The sequence below is a fragment of the Protopterus annectens genome, chromosome 1.part0 (assembly GCF_019279795.1).
Source record: "Protopterus annectens isolate FY-2018-M chromosome 1.part0, PAN1.0, whole genome shotgun sequence".
Classification (NCBI taxonomy): Eukaryota; Metazoa; Chordata; order Ceratodontiformes; family Protopteridae; genus Protopterus; species Protopterus annectens.
The window spans coordinates 600,690,874-600,710,301 of NC_056725.1; the positions used below are offsets into that span (position 1 = coordinate 600,690,874).

Genomic DNA, 19,428 nt, shown 5'->3' on the forward strand with positions numbered 1-19,428 from the left:
GATGACTTAAGCAGAAGTCTCCTAGACCCACACGAGTGGCAATTGGAGCATAGCACCTTCAACCTTCTGATACAGAAATGGGTGACCCCAAAGGTGGATCTCTTTGCCTCCCCCTAAAACCACCAGCTCAGCAAATTCTGCACCAGAACTCCTCAGAGCAGGGCCTGGAAAGTGGATGCTCTATCTTTTCAGTGGGTAAATCCCTCAAACTATGCCTTTCCCCCTCTGCCCCTCCTTTCAAGAGTATTACTCAAGATAAAACAGGACAGACCAAGGACAATTCTGATTGCCCCAGACTGGCCACGCCAGCACTGGTACCCACTCCTGTGCAGTCTGACATTGGTGCCATCCTGGCACCTACACCAGAATCCTACCCTCCTCTCTCAGCAGGAGGGACAGATTCTGCATCCACATCTGCAAGCCCTAAATCTTGCAGCCTGGCTTATTCCTTGAATTCTCCCCCAGCGACCTTAAGCAAACAGGTGCTGGACATCATTCTTGAAGCCAGAATATGCAGTACAAGAAAATTCTATGCTGATAAGTGGAAAAGGTTCTGCTCATGGATTCAATCTAAAGGAGAGGACACAACACTGCCCTCTCTGCCTCTTATCCTGGATTACTTAGCAGATCTACTCCACAAAGGCCTGTCCTTCTCCTCCATTAAGATACATGCCTCAGCCATTTCTGCTCATTACAACACTGAGCCACCTCTCTTCTCGCACCCTCTTATCAAACAGTTCCTGAAAAGGGCAAACAACTTAAGGCCACCGAGGAGAGCACCCACCCCTGCTTGGGACCTTAACTTTGTACTGGAAAAACTCTCGCTTCCCCCTTTTGAACCTGCTGTGTCAGCAGAGTTAAAATTCCTCTCTTGGAAAGCAGCCCTGCTTCTGGCCATCACTTCAGCTAGAAGAGTGTGTGCGCTACAAGCACTGATGGCTGTGGAGCCCTTCATTATTTTCATGCTGACAGGGCCTCCCTTCCTTTATGCCTAAAATGGTGTCCAGTGTGGCTCTCAACCAATCCATCCATTTGCCAAACTTCTTCCCTAATCCTCAAAATAAAGGGGAAAGGATCCTGCACTCCTTGGATGTGCACAGACAGCTCAGATTCTACCTTGATAGGACTAAGCCCTTCAAAAAAATCTGACCACTAATAGTCAGCTTTGCAACAGGGGCAGAGGGCAAGGCCATTTCAAAACAAACTATTTCCAAATGGATAGCAGACTGCATCCATCTCTGCTACAAGCACCATGGGAAACCAACCCCTCAGGGGGTCAGAACACATTCCACTAGGGCAACATCTACCACAACAGCATTTCTCAGGGGAGTCCCTACCAGGGACATCCTGGAGGTTGCTATCTGGAGTTCTGTATACACATTCACCAAGCATTACCACCTGCCTATCTTTTCCAAATCCAGGGCAGGATTTGCTACAGCAGTCTTGCAAGGCATACTAGTCAGCCCTAACTCTTCTTGACTGCCTCCACTCTTCTTCAGCTTTGGGAATCCACCCAAGTGTGATGGCTGCAACAGTAAAACATGAAGAACATAGTACAGTTGTGTACACTTACCATGAATGCAGATGTTCGAGTGTATTCACTGTTGTAGTCTTGGTTTCCCTCCCTCCAGGCCCCTGGTTTTCTCTCTTGCTCTCTCTCTCTCTCTCTCTCTCTCTCTCCTATCTATGGCTATTACTAACCCCTTCTGGGGTTTTGGTATTGGGATTGGTATTTACTTTTTACTGGTGGTGTTTTCCCCACCATAACCTAGCTCCCTATTTGGGGGGCTCCTGACATTTGGGGCAATAAAAACTGATGTAATGGCATCGGCTGCCTGTTTTTATACCCCTGACAAGCAACAGCATCCGGCACAGAAATACTAAGTTTCTGGTATTTGGGCTGACTGAGGGCTACCTGCAGGCAGATAACCCAAGTGTGATGACTGCAACAGTGAATACACTCGAACATCTACATTTATGGTAAGTGTACACAACTGTACTTTATAAGTAGTCTGTACTCTTCATATGTTGTAAGTAGTCTGTACTCTTCATATGTTATAAGTAGTCTACACTCTTCATATGTTATAAGTAGTCTACACTCTTCATATGTTGTAGTCTACACTCTTCATATGTTATAAGTAGTCTACACTCTTCATATGTTGTAGTCTACACTCTTCATATGTTATAAGTAGTATGTACTCTTCTTATAAGTAGTCTACACTCTTCATATGTTATAAGTAGTATGTACTCTTCTTATGTTATAAGTAGTCTGTACTCTTCATATGTTATAGTAGTCTACACTCTTCGTGTTACAAGTAGTCTATGCTCTTCATAAACATTTTACATATATTCATATATTCTTTATTGCATATTTGAACATTTATATAATTTTTTTATAATTTATTTACAGTTTTATGTATGGAGAGCTCACAGACAAGGAAACCACTGAGAAAGTTAGACAAACATTTGAGAATTACGAGACAAACTCATTTGAAATCCTGTTGTACAGAAAAAACAGTAAGTTACTTTTCTCTTTTAAAATTTTGTTTTTCAAAAATGTCCAAGTACAGTGTCATAAGTCTTTACTAGAACATTTTTTAAGTTAATCTTCTATCCACAGAATAAAAAAAAATACTGGTGGCTATAACAAACAGTTTTACTTTGCTTGGACATACTACTGTTTTAATGAATTTCTCATTACTCCTCATATAGAAGTTACAACAAAAGAATCACTGACATAATTTGTGTTGTTTCCTGCATTTTTTCAAGGAATGACCACATATTTCATAATATATTTTCTCTGCAATGTTATGTGTGTTTTGTATGTGTATGTGCACTGCGTTTGTGTATGTGTGAGGGTGTGCAGACTGCAGTATTGTTGTCGATAGGGATGATGTGGCATAAATATCTTTTTCCCAATATACCTCATACATCTCACTTTTTTTTAATACTATTCAGAAGATTGTATTTCCAGGTCAGGGGCTATCAAATCTAACATGCCCTGGTCAGAATGATAACATTACATCAGCAAAGCAAGCATGTGTGCCCTTATAAAGCTGTATCTGGTATAGTATTTTACACTTATCTCCTTGTATGACTCTTGTACGGTAATACTTTAGTCTTATTAACGTGCAGTAACATTTATTTATACCTTTTGATAATGGGGCAGGTGGGCTGGTCTAAGGGCCATATTCACCAAAAAAGGTCCTGGACTGAAAGAGAGCAGCAGCAAAAAACTTCTACAGATTCAAGTATTAGAACAATTTACAGTAACACAGAGAGTACCATTCGAAGCATCTACAAAACAACATGAAACGTTGAGGTGTAGTTGTTCTTAACACAATGATTAAAATATATCCAGTGTGAAATAAACAGTATAAAACACATTAGAACCACAATAACATAAAGATTCAGAACCTAAAACATAAGCTGGCAAAATAGTACATTGAAGAGCAGTCACATTTACATAATGGTATAAATAAATAAATACAGTGTGAAATTAAACAGTAGTTGGAGTGTTCTGAAATCACAAATGCATATTCTCTGCATAAGTAGCAAAGGGAGGTAAAAAACAGATATTAAGGAAGGTAGTGCATTTTGGATACCACTGAAACAGTTTACTGTTGTTAGCTTGTGTATTGTTAGAATGCTGTGCCTGGTAATTTACATATCTTAGCACATGTCTCATTGTAATGCTGCATCTGGTACAATAATACTTCACAGTCATTAGCTTGTTTCTTCTTAGAACACTTTGAAGGGGGGAGGTATTCAGAAACACATGATGCCCTCCATATTGTCCTGATTTTAACAGGATTACTCAGTGTTATGAGAGACCAAGTCAAAGACCACTGTAGCTCCACAGTGGTAGGAGGCTTCCACAAATAACATGACGGGGCAATACTGGAAAATGCTGCATTTATATATGGTAATATGAGGGAGCATGGTCCATGTAAATTAGGTGGCTACTCTTTCCCAGAGCTTTACACTGAGATCATAAGAACATGGGAGAATGATTCAAAGATGAGCTCTACTGTGCTATTTTAGAACAGAGCAGTGATGACTGAATGCAGTATTTTACAGCGCTTACCCATTATCGACTATGGGAGCTGTGGATCTGTTCATGGCCCATTGAGGCAATGTGTGTATGTGGTGGTGGTGGTGGTGGGGTCTGCAGCTGCTTGTGCAATAGCATTGCAGAAGTTTGATAGGGAAAACACAACTCAGTCCGAAGTATTTTGAGTCAAAAACAAGCAAATGAATCATTAAAGAGATTTTGTTCTGACCATGCGTCTCTTGCATGTCTTTCAATTGCTGGTTAGCTCCATGACATTACTAGAGCACAACAGTGAGGCAGTATTAGTGCTGTGGACCTAACCTTTCTTGTTTAGTGGTACTTTACTCTTATAATCAGTGTCCCTTATAGACTAGTGACTGGTACAATGGTACTTCATGGTTATGGGCACCTGCATCCATGTAACACTGTGTAAGGTACACTAGTACTTAACACTTACTAGCACATGCTCTTATAACACACTTTGGTGGTGCACTAGTATTTTGTACTTACTAGCACCTGCGTCCTTATAACAATGCATCTTGTTCACACTGTTATAACAGCATATGCTGAATAAGTGTGAAGTACTATTATACTGCATGTTATTATAATGCTATGTCTGGTACAGTATTTTATAGCTATTAACGTGTCTGGCACAGTCTGTATATACTAGCATTTGTGTCATAATACTGTGTCTGTTACTGTAGTACTTTAGACATTAGAACCAATCTAATCTAAAATCTGACACAAACATTCTCCACTTTACTTTTGCATCTGGTTTCGAGATGTTTATGCTTTCTTTCTAAAAGGAGTCTGTCATTTCAAGATTTTTATACTTTCTCCTTAAAATGAGTCTAATGTCAATCGTTCATTCATTCATTCATTAATTCAGTCATTCATTAGTACCTGATGTAACCTGTTCAGTGTCATAGAGAAAATGGTGGCTATTCCAGCATTCACTGGGTCTAAAGACAACTAGTCTTGGATGGGACATCATTGTACCTCAGCATACAGACAGACAGACACACATAAACATGCACACTTACAGGCAATTAAGATATTGTACAAAGCCTAAAGTATAAATTAAAACAGTAAATACAAACTTTTAGTCAGACACACACACACACACACACACACACACACACACACACACACACACACACACACACACACACACACACACACACACGATATATCAATGAGATGTGAAAGTAAACTGGGATAGAGCCTGACATCATTTTTATAATGATTATAATATTTGATAGATTTATCTTAAAATGGGTTGTAAAGGTAGCATGGGATTAAAAGTTGGTTTTGTGTAGCCATGTTGTCACTCAAAGCATACAAGTCCTCTGATTCCGGTTTACCTTGTAAAAGTAAAATAAGGTATCTTGTTTTGAAAGTATTTTTATTTATTTTACATTTGTTTACTGGGAAGGTCCGACTGGACACAGGTCCATTTTCAGCAGAGGCCCGGGGAGAAAAGCTCCAAGTATAGCAAAATACACTACAGTACACTACAATACAATATAATACAATACAATGTTGTACAAACAACAGTGGCTGAATGTTCACTAAGGTTCAATAGTAGTAGAATATAATATAGTGATAAATGTATTTACAAGATAAGGCATAAATTAGCTTGGTAAGGTTGAGCATGCTTAGCAAACAGTATAGAAGACATAGCTCTCAACCGATCAGAGACAAATCTCAACAGAATCAGGGACAAATCCTCAAATAATCAGGGACAATCAGGGACATTTTTTAAATATTTGTCTTATTAGCTTGAAACATTTATAGAATAGGAGAATGTAGATCAATACAGATTTTCTGACGTAAAACGTCTATAACTCTGAATTACTATCATTATTTATTAAGGGCAATTCACCTCCTTTTCTTCAGCAGTCACCAGTTTTAAGAGGGATTAAGAGGGACAGACCTACAATCGGAGTCTAAATCAGGGACAGTTGAGAGGTCTGATAGTAGAATATAATACAGTGAAAAAGTTATTCACAGGATAAAACATAAAGTAGCTTGATATAGTTGAGCATACTTAGCAAACAGTATAAAAAATTAACATTGCTGATTAATTGAGGGATTGTATAAGCTAACCTGGGGGGGTGACAAGGGCATAGCCATTTCTTTAAATAGTGTGTTTTGAGAAGTTGTTTGAACTGGTTATTAGAGGATATAGAAGTGAGGTGCTCTGAGAGAGAATTCCAGCATCTGGCAATGGAGAAGGCAAAGAGAGATTTGCCAGCTTCATTTTTGTATTTGATGACATTTAAGTGGCTCATGCATGCAGATCTTAAGTTTCTTTAGGGTTTGTAGGGGCTGATTAGTTTTCTCAGGGCGGGGGATTTATCAGGATGGTAGTAGAGCTTATGTGCGATTGTTAGTTGGTTGAGTAGGAGCAGCTGTGGAAACTCGACCCAGTTGAGTTGTTTAAGGGCTAGGCAATGATGGGACCTATGGGTGGCCTCGGTAGCGAACTTAGCAATCTTGTTGTAGCAAGATTCCATCTTGGTTAGTTCTGTTTGGTGGAGGTTAGTTAAGATAGGGGAGGCATATAGGAGGATGGATAGTTGATGGGTTCTAGCAATGGTGGCTTTGGTATGTTTGGTCATGTATTGGTGGTTCCTATAGAGGAGTCCCATCTTTTTGTTGACCTTTTTAATTGTTTGGGCGATATGGAAGTCAAATTTCAGATTACTGTCAATTTCAATGCCTAAGAGTTTAGTGTGTGGAGTGGGGTGATAAATGTGTTATCTTTAGATTTTATGATGAAACTATTGTCTATGGGAGGAGATCTACCAGGGTAGAAGAGAGTGAGTTTTTTTTTTTGGGATTGAGTATAAGCTTGATGTTAGCGAACCATTCTTCAGCTAAGGTAAAGTTTTTTTGAGTTATGGTTTTTAGATTGTTCAGGGTGGGTGCTTGTGCATATGAGAGTGGTGTCATCTGCATATTGCACTATAGAGGCAGAGAGTGAAGATGATGCTATTTGGTTAGTAAATATTGAAAATTATAATGGACCGAGGATGGACTCTTGTGGTACACCTAGAGTTACTGGCAGTAAGGGGGACAGTTGGTTCTAACATAGGACTGCCTGTTGACAGTTAGATAAGTAGTTACTAAACCAGGATATGGCAGAGGGGCTTATGTTAAGGGCAGCGAGGGTATTCAGGAGCATTTTATGGTTGACCATATCAAAGGCCTTGGATAGGTCTAAGAATATGGAGGATACTAGCAGACTGTTGTTTCTGTGGGCATTGACAATGTCGGAAAATGAGAGCAGAGCTGAGGTTGTGCTATGGGAAGGTCTAAAGCCATGATGGGATGAGGATAGTAGGTTATGTTTTAGGAGGTAGTGCATAAGCTGGGAATGGACTATTCCCTCTAATATTTTTAATAGGGGTGATAAAATTGCTATAGCATGATAGTTTGTGAGTTCACGGGATTGGCCACCTTTATGCAAAGGTATAATGTGAGATATTTTCCAAGTGTGAGGTATTTTGCATGCTGTAATTGATCTGTTAATGAGGATGGACACAGGATAGGCTATAGCTTCTGCAGTAATCTGTAGGAATTCTGCAGGTAGGTTGTCAGCTGCTGGTGTTGGTTTACATTTTTTGAGGAGCTTAGCAACTGTATTAGTAGCAACTGGGTGCAGGGAGAAACTGGGTTGGGTATTAACTGCATTGGAAAGGTGGGAGTTGCTGATGTTGTGGGGTTGGTGTTAGTGGTTTGGGTATTGGCAAGGGCTTGGATTGTATCAGTGAAGTATTTGTTAAATTGGGTGGGGATGTTGTCTAGGTTATTTGGTAACACAGGGGAAGGAGTGGTCATTTTTCCTGGGTGTAGCAGGTTATTTATTGAGGCCCAGAATTTTTGAGGGTTGTTAGTGTGTTTTTCCTGTAAAGTCTTATAGTAGTTAGCTTTGTCAAGTTTTGTTAGTCTTTTGGCTTGGTTACGGAGCTCGTGGTATCTCTGTTTTAAGACAGGGGTTTTATGTTTGTGAAGTAGCGACCAGGCTTTGTCTCCCTCTTTCATAATGGACCTTGTTTCTTTTGATAGCCATGGTGGACGGGTGATTTTAATTCTAGTGGTCATGGGTGGAGCATGGAAGGCTAGGATGTTTAGAAAGGTTGAGTTAAAGTACTCAACAGCTTCGTCTAGTAATAGTTGTTTTAAGGGAGTCCAGATACGGCTTTTAGTGAGTTGATTAGATCTTGTGCCCTAAAGGTTTCTTTGTTACGTATGACCCTGAGTATGGGCTGATTTGGTTGGTGAGAACAGTGTCTAACTAAGTATGTTGCTTGATGGTCACTCAGGCTGTCAGGGAGACAACCTGATTGGTGGGTCTGACTGGGTTTGGTTAGTAATATCCAGTCCAGGACTGACTGTCTTTTAGTGGTTTTATCTATTCTTGTGGTGGTAGATATGACTTGGGTAAACCCATGGAGGTTAATATGGGTAGAGGGATATTGGCTGGTAAATTCAGACCAATCAGTGTTAAAGTCACCTAAGAGTATGGTTTCTTGTGGAAGAGATGAAGCTAACCAGCTGAGAAGATGTATCCCCCAGCAATAATAATGTGCTTATTGGAGTTAAGTTTTAGTCTAGCTAGAATAAGTTCTATGTCATGCACTTCCTGGGAGTTGCTTTCAAATTGCTCTATAGAGAAGTGGTTTGGGAACAGTACTGCCACACCTCCTCCCTTTTTTCCTGTCCTATCTTTGTGTATTATATTGTAGCCTGGGGCAGTTATTTCATTGTCATGGTGTTCAGATTTAAGCCATGTTTCTGTTACTGTCACAATTTCAGGTTTATATTGTGCTAGTAGGGTATGGAGATTTTGTGTTTTATTGAGAATGCTTCTTACATTTATATTTAGAAGGAGAAAGGATGAGGTAGGTCTTACATACAGAAGATTAGAGTATGTTGAATTAGTGCTATAGCAGTTTTTGGGTCCTGGATTTGGGTGTATGTCACCACAGCATGAGAGTTTTTGGAGTAGGTATAGATAAAGTTTATATAGTTTATGGAATATTTTCACTAGTCTACGGGATGAGTGGGGTGAGTTTTGTAGGTTGTATATCTATGTAGGCAGGAGGGTGGAAGAGTGGAGGAGGGGGTCTTCTGATGGTGAAAGGGGATGGTTGGGTTTAGTGGGCTTTGTGGAGTCAGTTTGCCATGGAGGAGGGGGGTAATGTTAAGTTGTGTGTGGTAGATGGAGAGGACAGAGAGTAGGAGGAGAGAAGAGAGGTTTAATGTGAGAAGGAGGGGCTGTGGATGGTGGGTGTTAAGGGCAGGGGGCATATTGATTTGTTGTGGGAGTGACTGGGTGTGGTTATGAGTGTTAATAGTAGTTATCTGAGAGCAGTTGTAGAGGGTGTGTTAGCTTGTATAGGAGTGGGGGATGATGGGTTTGGTTTGATTGGATAATTGGAAGTGAGGAGTGGTTGGGGGTGTGGTGTATGACTATAAATGTAATTGATGTGGGGGTGGGTAGGAATGGGGGTAGGGTAGGGTAGCGAAGTGAGCATAGTGAACGGAGCGGGTCAGTACCATCCAAGAGAAGCAGGTCAAGAAAAACAATCAGCAAGAGAAGTTAGTGAAGTTGAATAGGGGTATCTGTACTGAAATAAACACTATATTGATAGTACTCTGTAGGAATATGAAGATAGTTAGTTTGTCCCTTTCAAGCTGATAGTTGTTTTAAATGCAGGTTTTACTGTTTAAAATGTTATTCTTTGTAAGGATGCCTGTAAGTATGGTGCCAGTGGGTATCTATAGGGATGTTATAGCTTAGGGAAAGGACAGTGCACAGGGTAGTACCACTGTTTGGGTGTGTGTACAGGTCTCTGAGGGAAAGATTTGGTCTGAGAGCATGGAGGTGAGTCAGAGAGGTAGGTGGGAGAATTGGTAGGGTTATATTGAGGAAAGAGACTGAGGAGTTATGCAGTAGGAAGATGTCTCTGGCAGAATAGAAATAGTGAGCAAATGTTATAGGTTTTTGGGGAATATTGAGAGAGCAGTATGTATATGTGTATGTATATGTATGTGTATGTATGTGTATGCATATGCATGTATGTATAATTATCTATCTATCTATATTGTGCATGTCTAGTTACATGTGTGTGTGTGTGTGTGTGTGTGTGTGTGTGTGTGTGTGTTTGTGTGTGTGTGTGTGTGTGTGTGTGTGTGTGTGTGTGTGTGTGTGTGTGTGTGTGTGTGTGTGTGAGAGAGAGAGAGAGAGAGAGAGAGAGAGAGAGAGAGAGAGAGAGAGAGAGAGAGGAGACCTTGCATGATCACTTTAGTTTTATTATTTAGCATATTTTCAATGGAGACACAAAAAAATCATCTTAAAACAGCATATGCACATTACATTATAAGAAATAGCTCAATGAATTAGAGTCTTTCTGGATGACTTTTAAAACTGCTTTATATCTGAGCTGTAAATAACCTACTCAATCTGATAGATTTCTTTCAGGGCTTAATTCTAAAACCGCTAGTATCTTGATTCTGATGTCAGGATAATTAGATCAGCCTTGCCTTTTAGTTCACACTAATCATTTTTGGAAGAAATTACTCCCTCTGAACAAACAGCCTGTCTGTCATATATTAGTTTGTATTCAGAGCAGCACACTTAAACCTTAAAGTGCTTCTGTTGTAGGGGGCACCAGATGTGATCCTTTTTTTCTTAAGTGACTGAGGAAATGTTTGATGATGCAGCATATTCTTCATGTCTTACACTGCAGATCGTTGTGCTAAGATAAGGAGGACATAGTGACTGTTGTCTTACCACACATGGAGGCTTCTCCCAAAAGGGTTTGATTTAGGATGCAAAGTGAGCTCTTCTAAGAATCACAGGACAATATGTGTATATGACAGGGTAATGAGATTGAGGGAGAGAGAGCATCTTATTAAATTTCTTTGTTATCTACTGTACCATCTGCAACAACGTGATTAAAATATGTAGTATTTTAACTTTTATTGACTGTATTATAAAGAAAGAAACTCAGAAACACTTCATACGGGTTGTTCAGAGCATGCATTCAGTTCTGTTTGAAAAAAAAAAAAAACGCTAGTAAATATTAAAGCACAAAGACAAACTTTCACAAATGATTGATGGAGATGAAAGTGCTTACTGATTTATTTATTTATTTATTTTTTTATGGAATGAAGTGTGTTTTTTAGCAGTGATTTTGTTTGCTTTTCTCTCATTACTTTGATTGAGACATTAACCCATGTCATTTTGGTTTGGTAAGTCTGTTTTGTGGATTATTTATTTATTTTGCAAGTCTACTGAGATGAAACCTATTGGAACAGGTTATTAGTATATCCATATTGGGCTCCTGTTATGTGCCTTACAGACATTTTCCTTTCTTTTACAAAGTATTGTATATGCCAGTGCAAGAAATAAAGAAACTGTCACTGGCACAGTAAGAAGATATGTTAATTATAATAAATATTTCCAAATCTTCACTCTGTCATTTCATGGTGTCAGATGTTCATCTAGAATCCACAATAAGTTACTTAATCATGTTTGTATACAGTTGCTTATTAAGTGAGTATACTTAAACATACATGGACAGTGAGCTGATTTTTGACATAGCACAGTATTTCCCCACACACACTAAAAGTTAGATATTGCAGAAAGACCATTACAACCACATAATTAAAAAAAAAAAAAAATATATATATATATATATATATATATCTATATATATATAGATATATATATATATATATATATCAGGGGTCTGAGTAACTCATGTCTTGCTTTCACCTAGAGAATGGACAAAGGATAGTTATTATAGGCAAACCATAAAACAAACAACAAATTACTACCCATGTTTAAATCCTTTTATAGTTCATATGTTGTGATATTGTGACTAACAAAGAATTTTTAGTAAAATCATGTACTCTCTAATTCTTTCAGGAACACCTGTGTGGTTCTATATGAAAATTGCACCCATTAGAAATGAACAGGATAAAGTGGTTCTGTTTCTCTGCACATTCAGTGACATTACAGCGTTTAAACAGCCAATTGAAGATGATACATCCAAAGGTCAGTGATCTTTTTTGTCTAACTGAATACTGTTACCTGCTATTGAGAATAATTACTTTGGAATATGTATAATTTATTCTGTAGAAATCATCTGTTTGCAAGCATAAATCTTTTATGTCCCTGTAGAATCTGAAATCTGAGTGCACACTTTTTTTCTGTAGTAATGTATCTTAGTTCAGAATCTTAAATTAGTTAAACATTTATCTCTTTACTTTTCAGTTATATGCAAATATTTTCAAGTGTTTTGTTCTTCTAGTTAAACTGTTTTATGTTCGTAGAAAAGTACCTTAACGACTGATATTTTAGGAGTACTGACAATGGATGTAGGATTGATGGGTGAAATCATCTCTTGGCCTTTTTATTTAATTTACTTGTACACTGTAGGAACTGGACATGATTTGTAAGGAAGACATATTTTTTGAGACAGATGATATGAGGGGAGGTCAAGCTGGGGGAAAATATCTTTTTCTAAGGCACTTCTGCCTTCAGGTGCTAAGTTATTAGAGTTTTTGTTGGACCAGAATAGTATTTTATTAATTTTTGTTTTGGTTTGTTGTATATGAAACTGGAAGTTAGGTTTTGGTCTGTCCATAAACGTTAAGTATGAAAAACAGTTGGCAGTTCCTAGATGTTTGTTGTCATTTGTTGATATGCACCAGCTGGAGGGTACATATTTCAGTTTGTATGAGGTGCTAAAGATCATTATGTTAGTTTTGGCTGTGTAAAGAACTATGTGTTTATTTTCTAGCCATGAGGTTAGTATGGTGAGAACTTGTTGAAAGGATTTTTAAATTATTTAACACTTGGGTTAGACGTGCGAGGAACCATATAATCAGCATACAGTAACAGATTATGTTGTAAGAAGTTGTAAGGAAGTTGATTAACGAACAGTGTGAAAAGCAGAGGTGTAAGACTAGATCCTTGTGACACTCCTTATTTAAGTGGTATTAATGTTGAAATGAGGAATCCAGTCTGATTCTGAATAGTCTGTAGGAGAGGTAGTTTTTAATCCAGTGAGTGGAGGTAAGGCTAATGACTGGACTGATTCACACAGTACAGAGAATAAATGATTTTATTATATCCTTTTCTACTTCCCTTTTACAAGACTGGGCATATTATGCTTTGGAACATGGAATATACAATGTGTTTATCTTCATGCATACAATTAAAAACAGCATTGGCATTGTTTTTATTCATGATGTCCCTAAGCTGCACAATCCTAACTGAAAAAACTTTGTTCAGTTTTGTCAGAATCATATAACAAACAGAAGGTACAAACAGCAGTATAAATTGTCTCTTAGTAATGCAGTCAGCATACTACCGGGTTCTGTTTTAGGCAGTGCCCCCATGGCTTGAGATATGGGCTGGAAAAGGTTAAACTCTGTTTTTCATTCTAACACTGGCTGAGGTGCAGGTCAATAAGCAAAGTGGGAAGTTATTGTTTAAATACATTCTAAAGGTTTCAGGTCAATTTTTTATGGTGTATATTTTTGTGCCTCTGTTTTGTTATTGTTGGTGCTCTGAAAAGAATTATCTGCCTAAAATCTATTTTGCGCTGTAACTAAACACTTATTTTACTCACTGCGCATTTTGTAGTGTTTGCTGTAATTTGAGTGTCTTTAAGAGCTTTTGGTTGATCTGAACTTACAGCTTTGGGATTTCTGCTTAATTTCTTCTGAATGCTTCACATGGAAATGAGTGATATACTTATGTATTTGCTGGTAAAAGTATTGACTTGACTATGATGTGATTCCTATGAAACTGTTTGAATATGCTATGATATGATATGATGTAATTAAGTCAGTTTCATCAGCTTCTGAAATAGCTGAAATGAAATAAGGTCCTTAATGTTCGGCTGCAGAACTTGCATGTAAGAAAATCATTAATAGAAACAGAGAGAATGATTCACTTAAAAGTACTGTCAGAGAACATCTTTTAATGCATATTTAAGTGTTAATCATAGGATCATAGGAGTTTACTAGGAAAATGGCCCTAGGGCCTTTACAAGCCTAGCCAAGTTCAACCCTTGTTCCCTATAGGGTCTAGAGATATGGTCAATGATTACAAGCCAGTCTAAATCGGCACCAACTGCCGCTATCCAAGAAAGACATGGGTGAAATCCCCTGAGGTGAATGTGTGGGTTCCCTTCCAATCGTCCAAGTTAGCTGGGTCAGTGAGGGGCTCTGTTTAACTTGAATTGGAAGTTTGTTCGAGGAGAGGTAACCTCTGTGAGGCATATCTGTCTCTCCAGCAAGTCCTGTTGATGTCACAGGCTAGGTTAAGTCCCTAGAGTGAGGGAATTGTGTACCATTTCACTTACGAATGTGCAGCATAGCTATTAAGGCAGGATCAGATGTTGCTCTGTTTGCAAGGCACAGGGGATAGTCTGTACAACAAAGAGTATAGTAACAGTGAGTTCAGTCTGTCTGAGTATGACTTGTGCTGAAGTCCCTGAATTTTCTTTGTGAGAAACCTTTGAGATCTCTCTAGTTGCTGCAGGTGCCTGGTAAGGTACATACCAAAGGGAGCATTGTACTCTGTTATTGGCCTGATGAAGAAAGTGTGCAGTGGGTTATAACCTCTTTTGTTTTGGAAGCTATGCTGTTATTTATGAGGTGAGCAACATAGAAGGCCTTCCTGACCACTGTGGAGACATGAGGTACGGTTGCTGTCAACCTGTGTGCCCAAATCTCTCACCACTGATTTAGAGCTTAGAGTGTTGCTATTAATATGGTAATCCACAGGGACATTGCCCTTGCTGAAGGGGATGATAATGCATTTTTTTCATTGAGTTTAAGTACGTGACTTTGGCACCAGTCACTGGTTTGAGTAAGCCTTCTTGTAGAATGTTGTCATCATTTGGGGACTCAATATATGCACCCAGTTTGCAGTTATTAGCAAATGTTGTCAGCCACCCACCTTTAGTTTTTGCCTGTATTCTGAGAAGTAGATTCCAAACAATAGGGGTCCCAGCACCGATTACTGTGGAACACCACTGGTAATGGGTTTGCTGGTGGAGGTAGAATCCCCTATTTTGACTGCATGTGTTCTGTCAGTGAGCCAGTTTGCAACCCACCTGACAAAATATGGATTGATCCTTAGCTAGGTGAGTATTTCAATGATGCTAGAGTGGTGTATTGTGTCAAAAGCCTTGGCTAAGTCTAGATGGGCCTTATGTACAGATTTGCCCTTGTCCAGGGCTCTGGTGACATTCTCAAAGAAGTCCACCAGGTTCAACAGACACAGTCTGCCATTGACAAAACCAAGCTGGGTCTTGCCAAGCATTTGAAGGCTTCCTATATCTTTGTTGATAAGGTCCATAATGATTCTCTCCATGGCCTTGCAGATAAGGCTGGTTAGGCTTATGGGTCTATAGTTTCCAGGGTTAGTGGATGCACCCCCTTTGTGCAAGGGGATGATGGTAGCTTTTTTTCCATTCTACAGGGTCAAAAACTAGTGCTTAGGCTATGGTTAAAGAGAGTACTCAAAGGTGTTTCTAACTTCTGTTTTAAATGATATAGAACACAGCATGGGATGTTGTCAGGTCCCATAGAGGCTGTATTTTTGGCCTTGGAGAGGGCAGTTAAAACCTGCTGTTTAGAGATACTAGGTGGAGAACAGGTGGTAGGAATTTTCAGGGGTGTATGTGGCAGGGGCAGGGGGGGGGGTTCATTGAACCTGTCTGCTAGTAGGTTGGCTATTTCTACAGGTTCATGTGGTACCATTCACCACAAGGTCAGTGCAAATCTGGGATTTTCTTTAAAGTTTTGGATGTAGCTAAAGAATGCATAATGGTTATCCTTAGCCAGGGATGCTAATTTAGATTAGTAGTTAGCTTTAGAGGACTTTACAAGATGCCTTATATGCTTGTCCAAACTGAGAAGGGTGTGCTTCCAATTCTGAGACCATTCCTTCATGTTCTTAGACAGTAATTTCTTTGCTTCTATATCACATTATCAAAGTTTTACTGCATCGAATCAATGCAGGTCAAACTTTATTGATCGAAGTAGTAAAATTTCGAATAACGTAAAAAAAATAAATAAATCACTACAAAAAAATACTGACTAGCGTAGGCAGGGGGCAAACACCCCTATCCCCCCACGTGCACCCCCCACAACCCCCACTTAAATATACTAACTCTGAGACCGCACTACATTGAGGTAAACAGAAATCTCCCCCTTACGGAGATTTCCATTTACCTGCGCGATGTTCTCGACTTTCGACATTGTCGTACCGATGTTGTCAGCTTATGACAACGTGAACTAGACCCATTTCTTCTTCTTGTTATACTGATTGTTTATGGCAGATGTCTACCTGGCAGGCTTGTTCTTTCTAGAGGATCTTGCTTTGCTCCTGTCAGTTACAACTGAGTCAATACAATTTTACAGATGTCTACACAGAGAATCAATGTATATCCCAGTATAGGTGTCTTTTTCATCAGTGGGGACAGGAGCTTTGAAGCTGTTAATGCCGTCTCTTAAGAGACTGTAGGTGGCTTTGGAGAAGTTTTTTGGCTTAATTTCTCCTGGGGGGGGGGTGGTGGTGGTGTGATGTAATTATTACTTCGAACGAGACTGATTTATGATCACACTTCACCAGGGAGGGCCACACAATTATGGTGGTTCACCAGTCTTCCATGCTGGTGAGTACTAGATCAAGAATGTTTTGGCTCTTTGTGGGGGTGCCAACTGTCTGTTCCAAGGCACTGGAGTTAATGAAGTCCAAGAAAGCTTTGGGTTAGGGTGTTAGTACACATATAATTTACCCAATCTATGGATGGTTAGTTAAAGTCACCCATAACCAGAGTGTTTGGTTGTATTTTGAGTGCCTCATGTAGATCCAAGTAGGCAGTGTGGACATCATGGTTCATGGAGGGGGACCTGTAACTGACAATAACTTAGAGAGGGGTCTTTCCTACAGTTATTTGTACTTGGAGTTACTCTAGGGAATTATTCAGTTTAAGCAATCTGGAGGTGTATTTATCTTTGATTAAAATTAGTACTCCTTCTCCTTAAGTTCTCGCATTTTCATTTTGTGGTCTGAATGTGTGGAAGGCATTATAACCCAGCATGGCCGGGGTGCTCTCTGTGGACTTGAACCTGGTTTCTGTGACTGCACAGACATCTGCATCTACCAAAGTGAAGAATGCTTCCAGTGAGTGCAGTTTCAGATTTAGACTTCTAGCATTTAGCAGCATAACCTTGAGGTTGTTTTTTTGAGGATATTTTTACATCGGGAATTTTGTTTTTGTGACATTGCCTAAAAAAGGCACTATGGGGAAGGCAAGTGCCTTAGCCAGTAACCAAAAGCAAGAGGTGGCAGGTGAAAACCATCTCTGGCAAAGCATCATGGTCTATCAACCATATCATCCCAGGCTGACAGGTACTGGATCCCTTTGGAATGACACCAGAAACTAAGCCAATTGTTGAAGTCAGTCATTTTTTGGTGTGTTGTGGCGTTATACTAGGTGAAGGTAGAATGCTGCTTAAGGCTAGGGATGTACTTGCCTGGGACACATATTCAGAGCTCAGTCATGTCTCTCTTCGTATAGTCCAGAGAGGTATGTCTCAGGTCGTTCACACCAACATGGACTATGACAGAGTCATAACAGTACCTGTTGTTGAGACTTGAGTGCGTGTGTGATGTGGCAGATCCTGGCACCTGACAGACATCTGACCGTGACTTTTTCCTTACCCAGCCTGGTGGGTGGGACATCTGTGTGTCTCAGAATGGAGTTAGCTATGATCAAAACATTAGATTTTGTGTTTTGCCTTAGGGGCTTGTTAGGTGAGACACTGGTGTGTGTGTTTTTATGTGTGCTGTGTTCAGCTGGTAATGGATTATGTGAACCGTGTTTATGTTTGGGAGGTCACTGATCTTTAGGTAGGCTTCTGGTGAGAACCTCAGCATATGTGGGTTTAGGTGCTGTGCGTGTGGTTGGTGCAGAAGGTGAATTATGTGAGCTGACAGCTTCCTTAGTAGCTGATATGCTGATTTGTGAGCGAGAGAGCATAAATTCTGGATTCTTAATATCTTAATATCTCTCACATGTTGAGCTTGTGTGACATAGATAGGGTCCCAATCAACCTATTTTTGGTACTATTGATTCTGGGTTTATAAAATGACAAGAAATGAATTTGCAGACAAGTGTACCATGTAAAAATAACCATTTGGTTTGCTGATATTGTCATGAAAGGGTTAATAAGAAAACAAATTTAGCCCAGAAAGTAAAGTAAAGAAAGTTCATAAACACCTTGAATTTAAACATTAAAGGGCATTTCTGTGCCAAACATGGAAAGAGAGATTGCTGATTTTGTAGGAATTGATATAAAGATGATCAAAAAGGATGAAGCTGTGATCAGATTGGCAGACATTTTAACTAAAAAGCTAATAAAAACTATAATAAAAATGTTTCTTTCTGTGTTAGTGTTTATTCTAATGGCCCTGGCAGGGATGAAAGCAGTGAAGTATCTTTTTTTTTAAAGAGCAGTGAGGTGTCTGAAAAATTAAGTGAGATTATCAATGACAGTTTTTACTGCTGGATAAACTTTGAGTTGTTCTGACAGATGACAGAAGAAACAGTTATTTCCATTTGCTCAGTAATCAGGATTTTAATCTATTCTCTTGTATTCAGAATTATTAAAACAAACTCAGCATTTAGAAAGGCTGAGCAGGAAGAACTTCAGTCATGCGGCACATGCAACATGGTTTAAAGAAAACTAGATGATATAACCATGTTAATTCATGTCTTGATCTTTGTGCAGCTGTAATAACTGAGAATGGATCTGAATTTTAATTGCACATAAAATTGGATGGAACATAATCCCTCATTGACCTAAAGTTGTTTGCATGGGAGGTTAATTTAAAGATGGATAATATTCATGCATATGAACTGTTTACCATACAGTCTGCAGTCTTAGCTAATGAGCATCCAACCAGGCAAGCTTTTGTTAAGTTTGTGAAGCATACACATGGGGCTGAGCTCTAAAAATTGACTGTTCAGGGTCTGATCTAGTATCTTTATAGAAACTTAAAGTTGTCGACTCCATTATTATTTGTCAGGCTGATAAAGACATAGCATCCAAAATCATTTACAAATCTTTTATTGATTCGCTAACATGTCAAACTATATTGAGAAATATAAATTAATGCATTACATATTTGTACCTTAGTTGAGCATAGTTTAAAAACTTATTTTATGAACTTCATGTACTGTAGATGTGTATCTAAATTATAAATTGTTCAGTTTTTCAGATGTGCAAGCTTACCTTAAGCCCAGATTTGTTTGGAATATCTAAAG

General features: G+C 39.0%; 1 protein-coding gene across 2 annotated transcripts in view; it reads left to right on the top strand.

Moving 5' to 3' along the window:
- Window positions 1–19,428, top strand: part of KCNH1 (potassium voltage-gated channel subfamily H member 1) — a 2,413,895-nt gene that overhangs the window by 138,123 nt on the left and 2,256,344 nt on the right. For both annotated transcript variants that reach the window (XM_044061729.1, XM_044061739.1), the window contains 2 exons: window positions 2,411–2,517; window positions 12,000–12,128. In XM_044061729.1, the coding sequence (XP_043917664.1) occupies window positions 2,411–2,517; window positions 12,000–12,128 (236 nt within the window). The remainder of the gene's footprint in view (window positions 1–2,410; window positions 2,518–11,999; window positions 12,129–19,428) is intronic.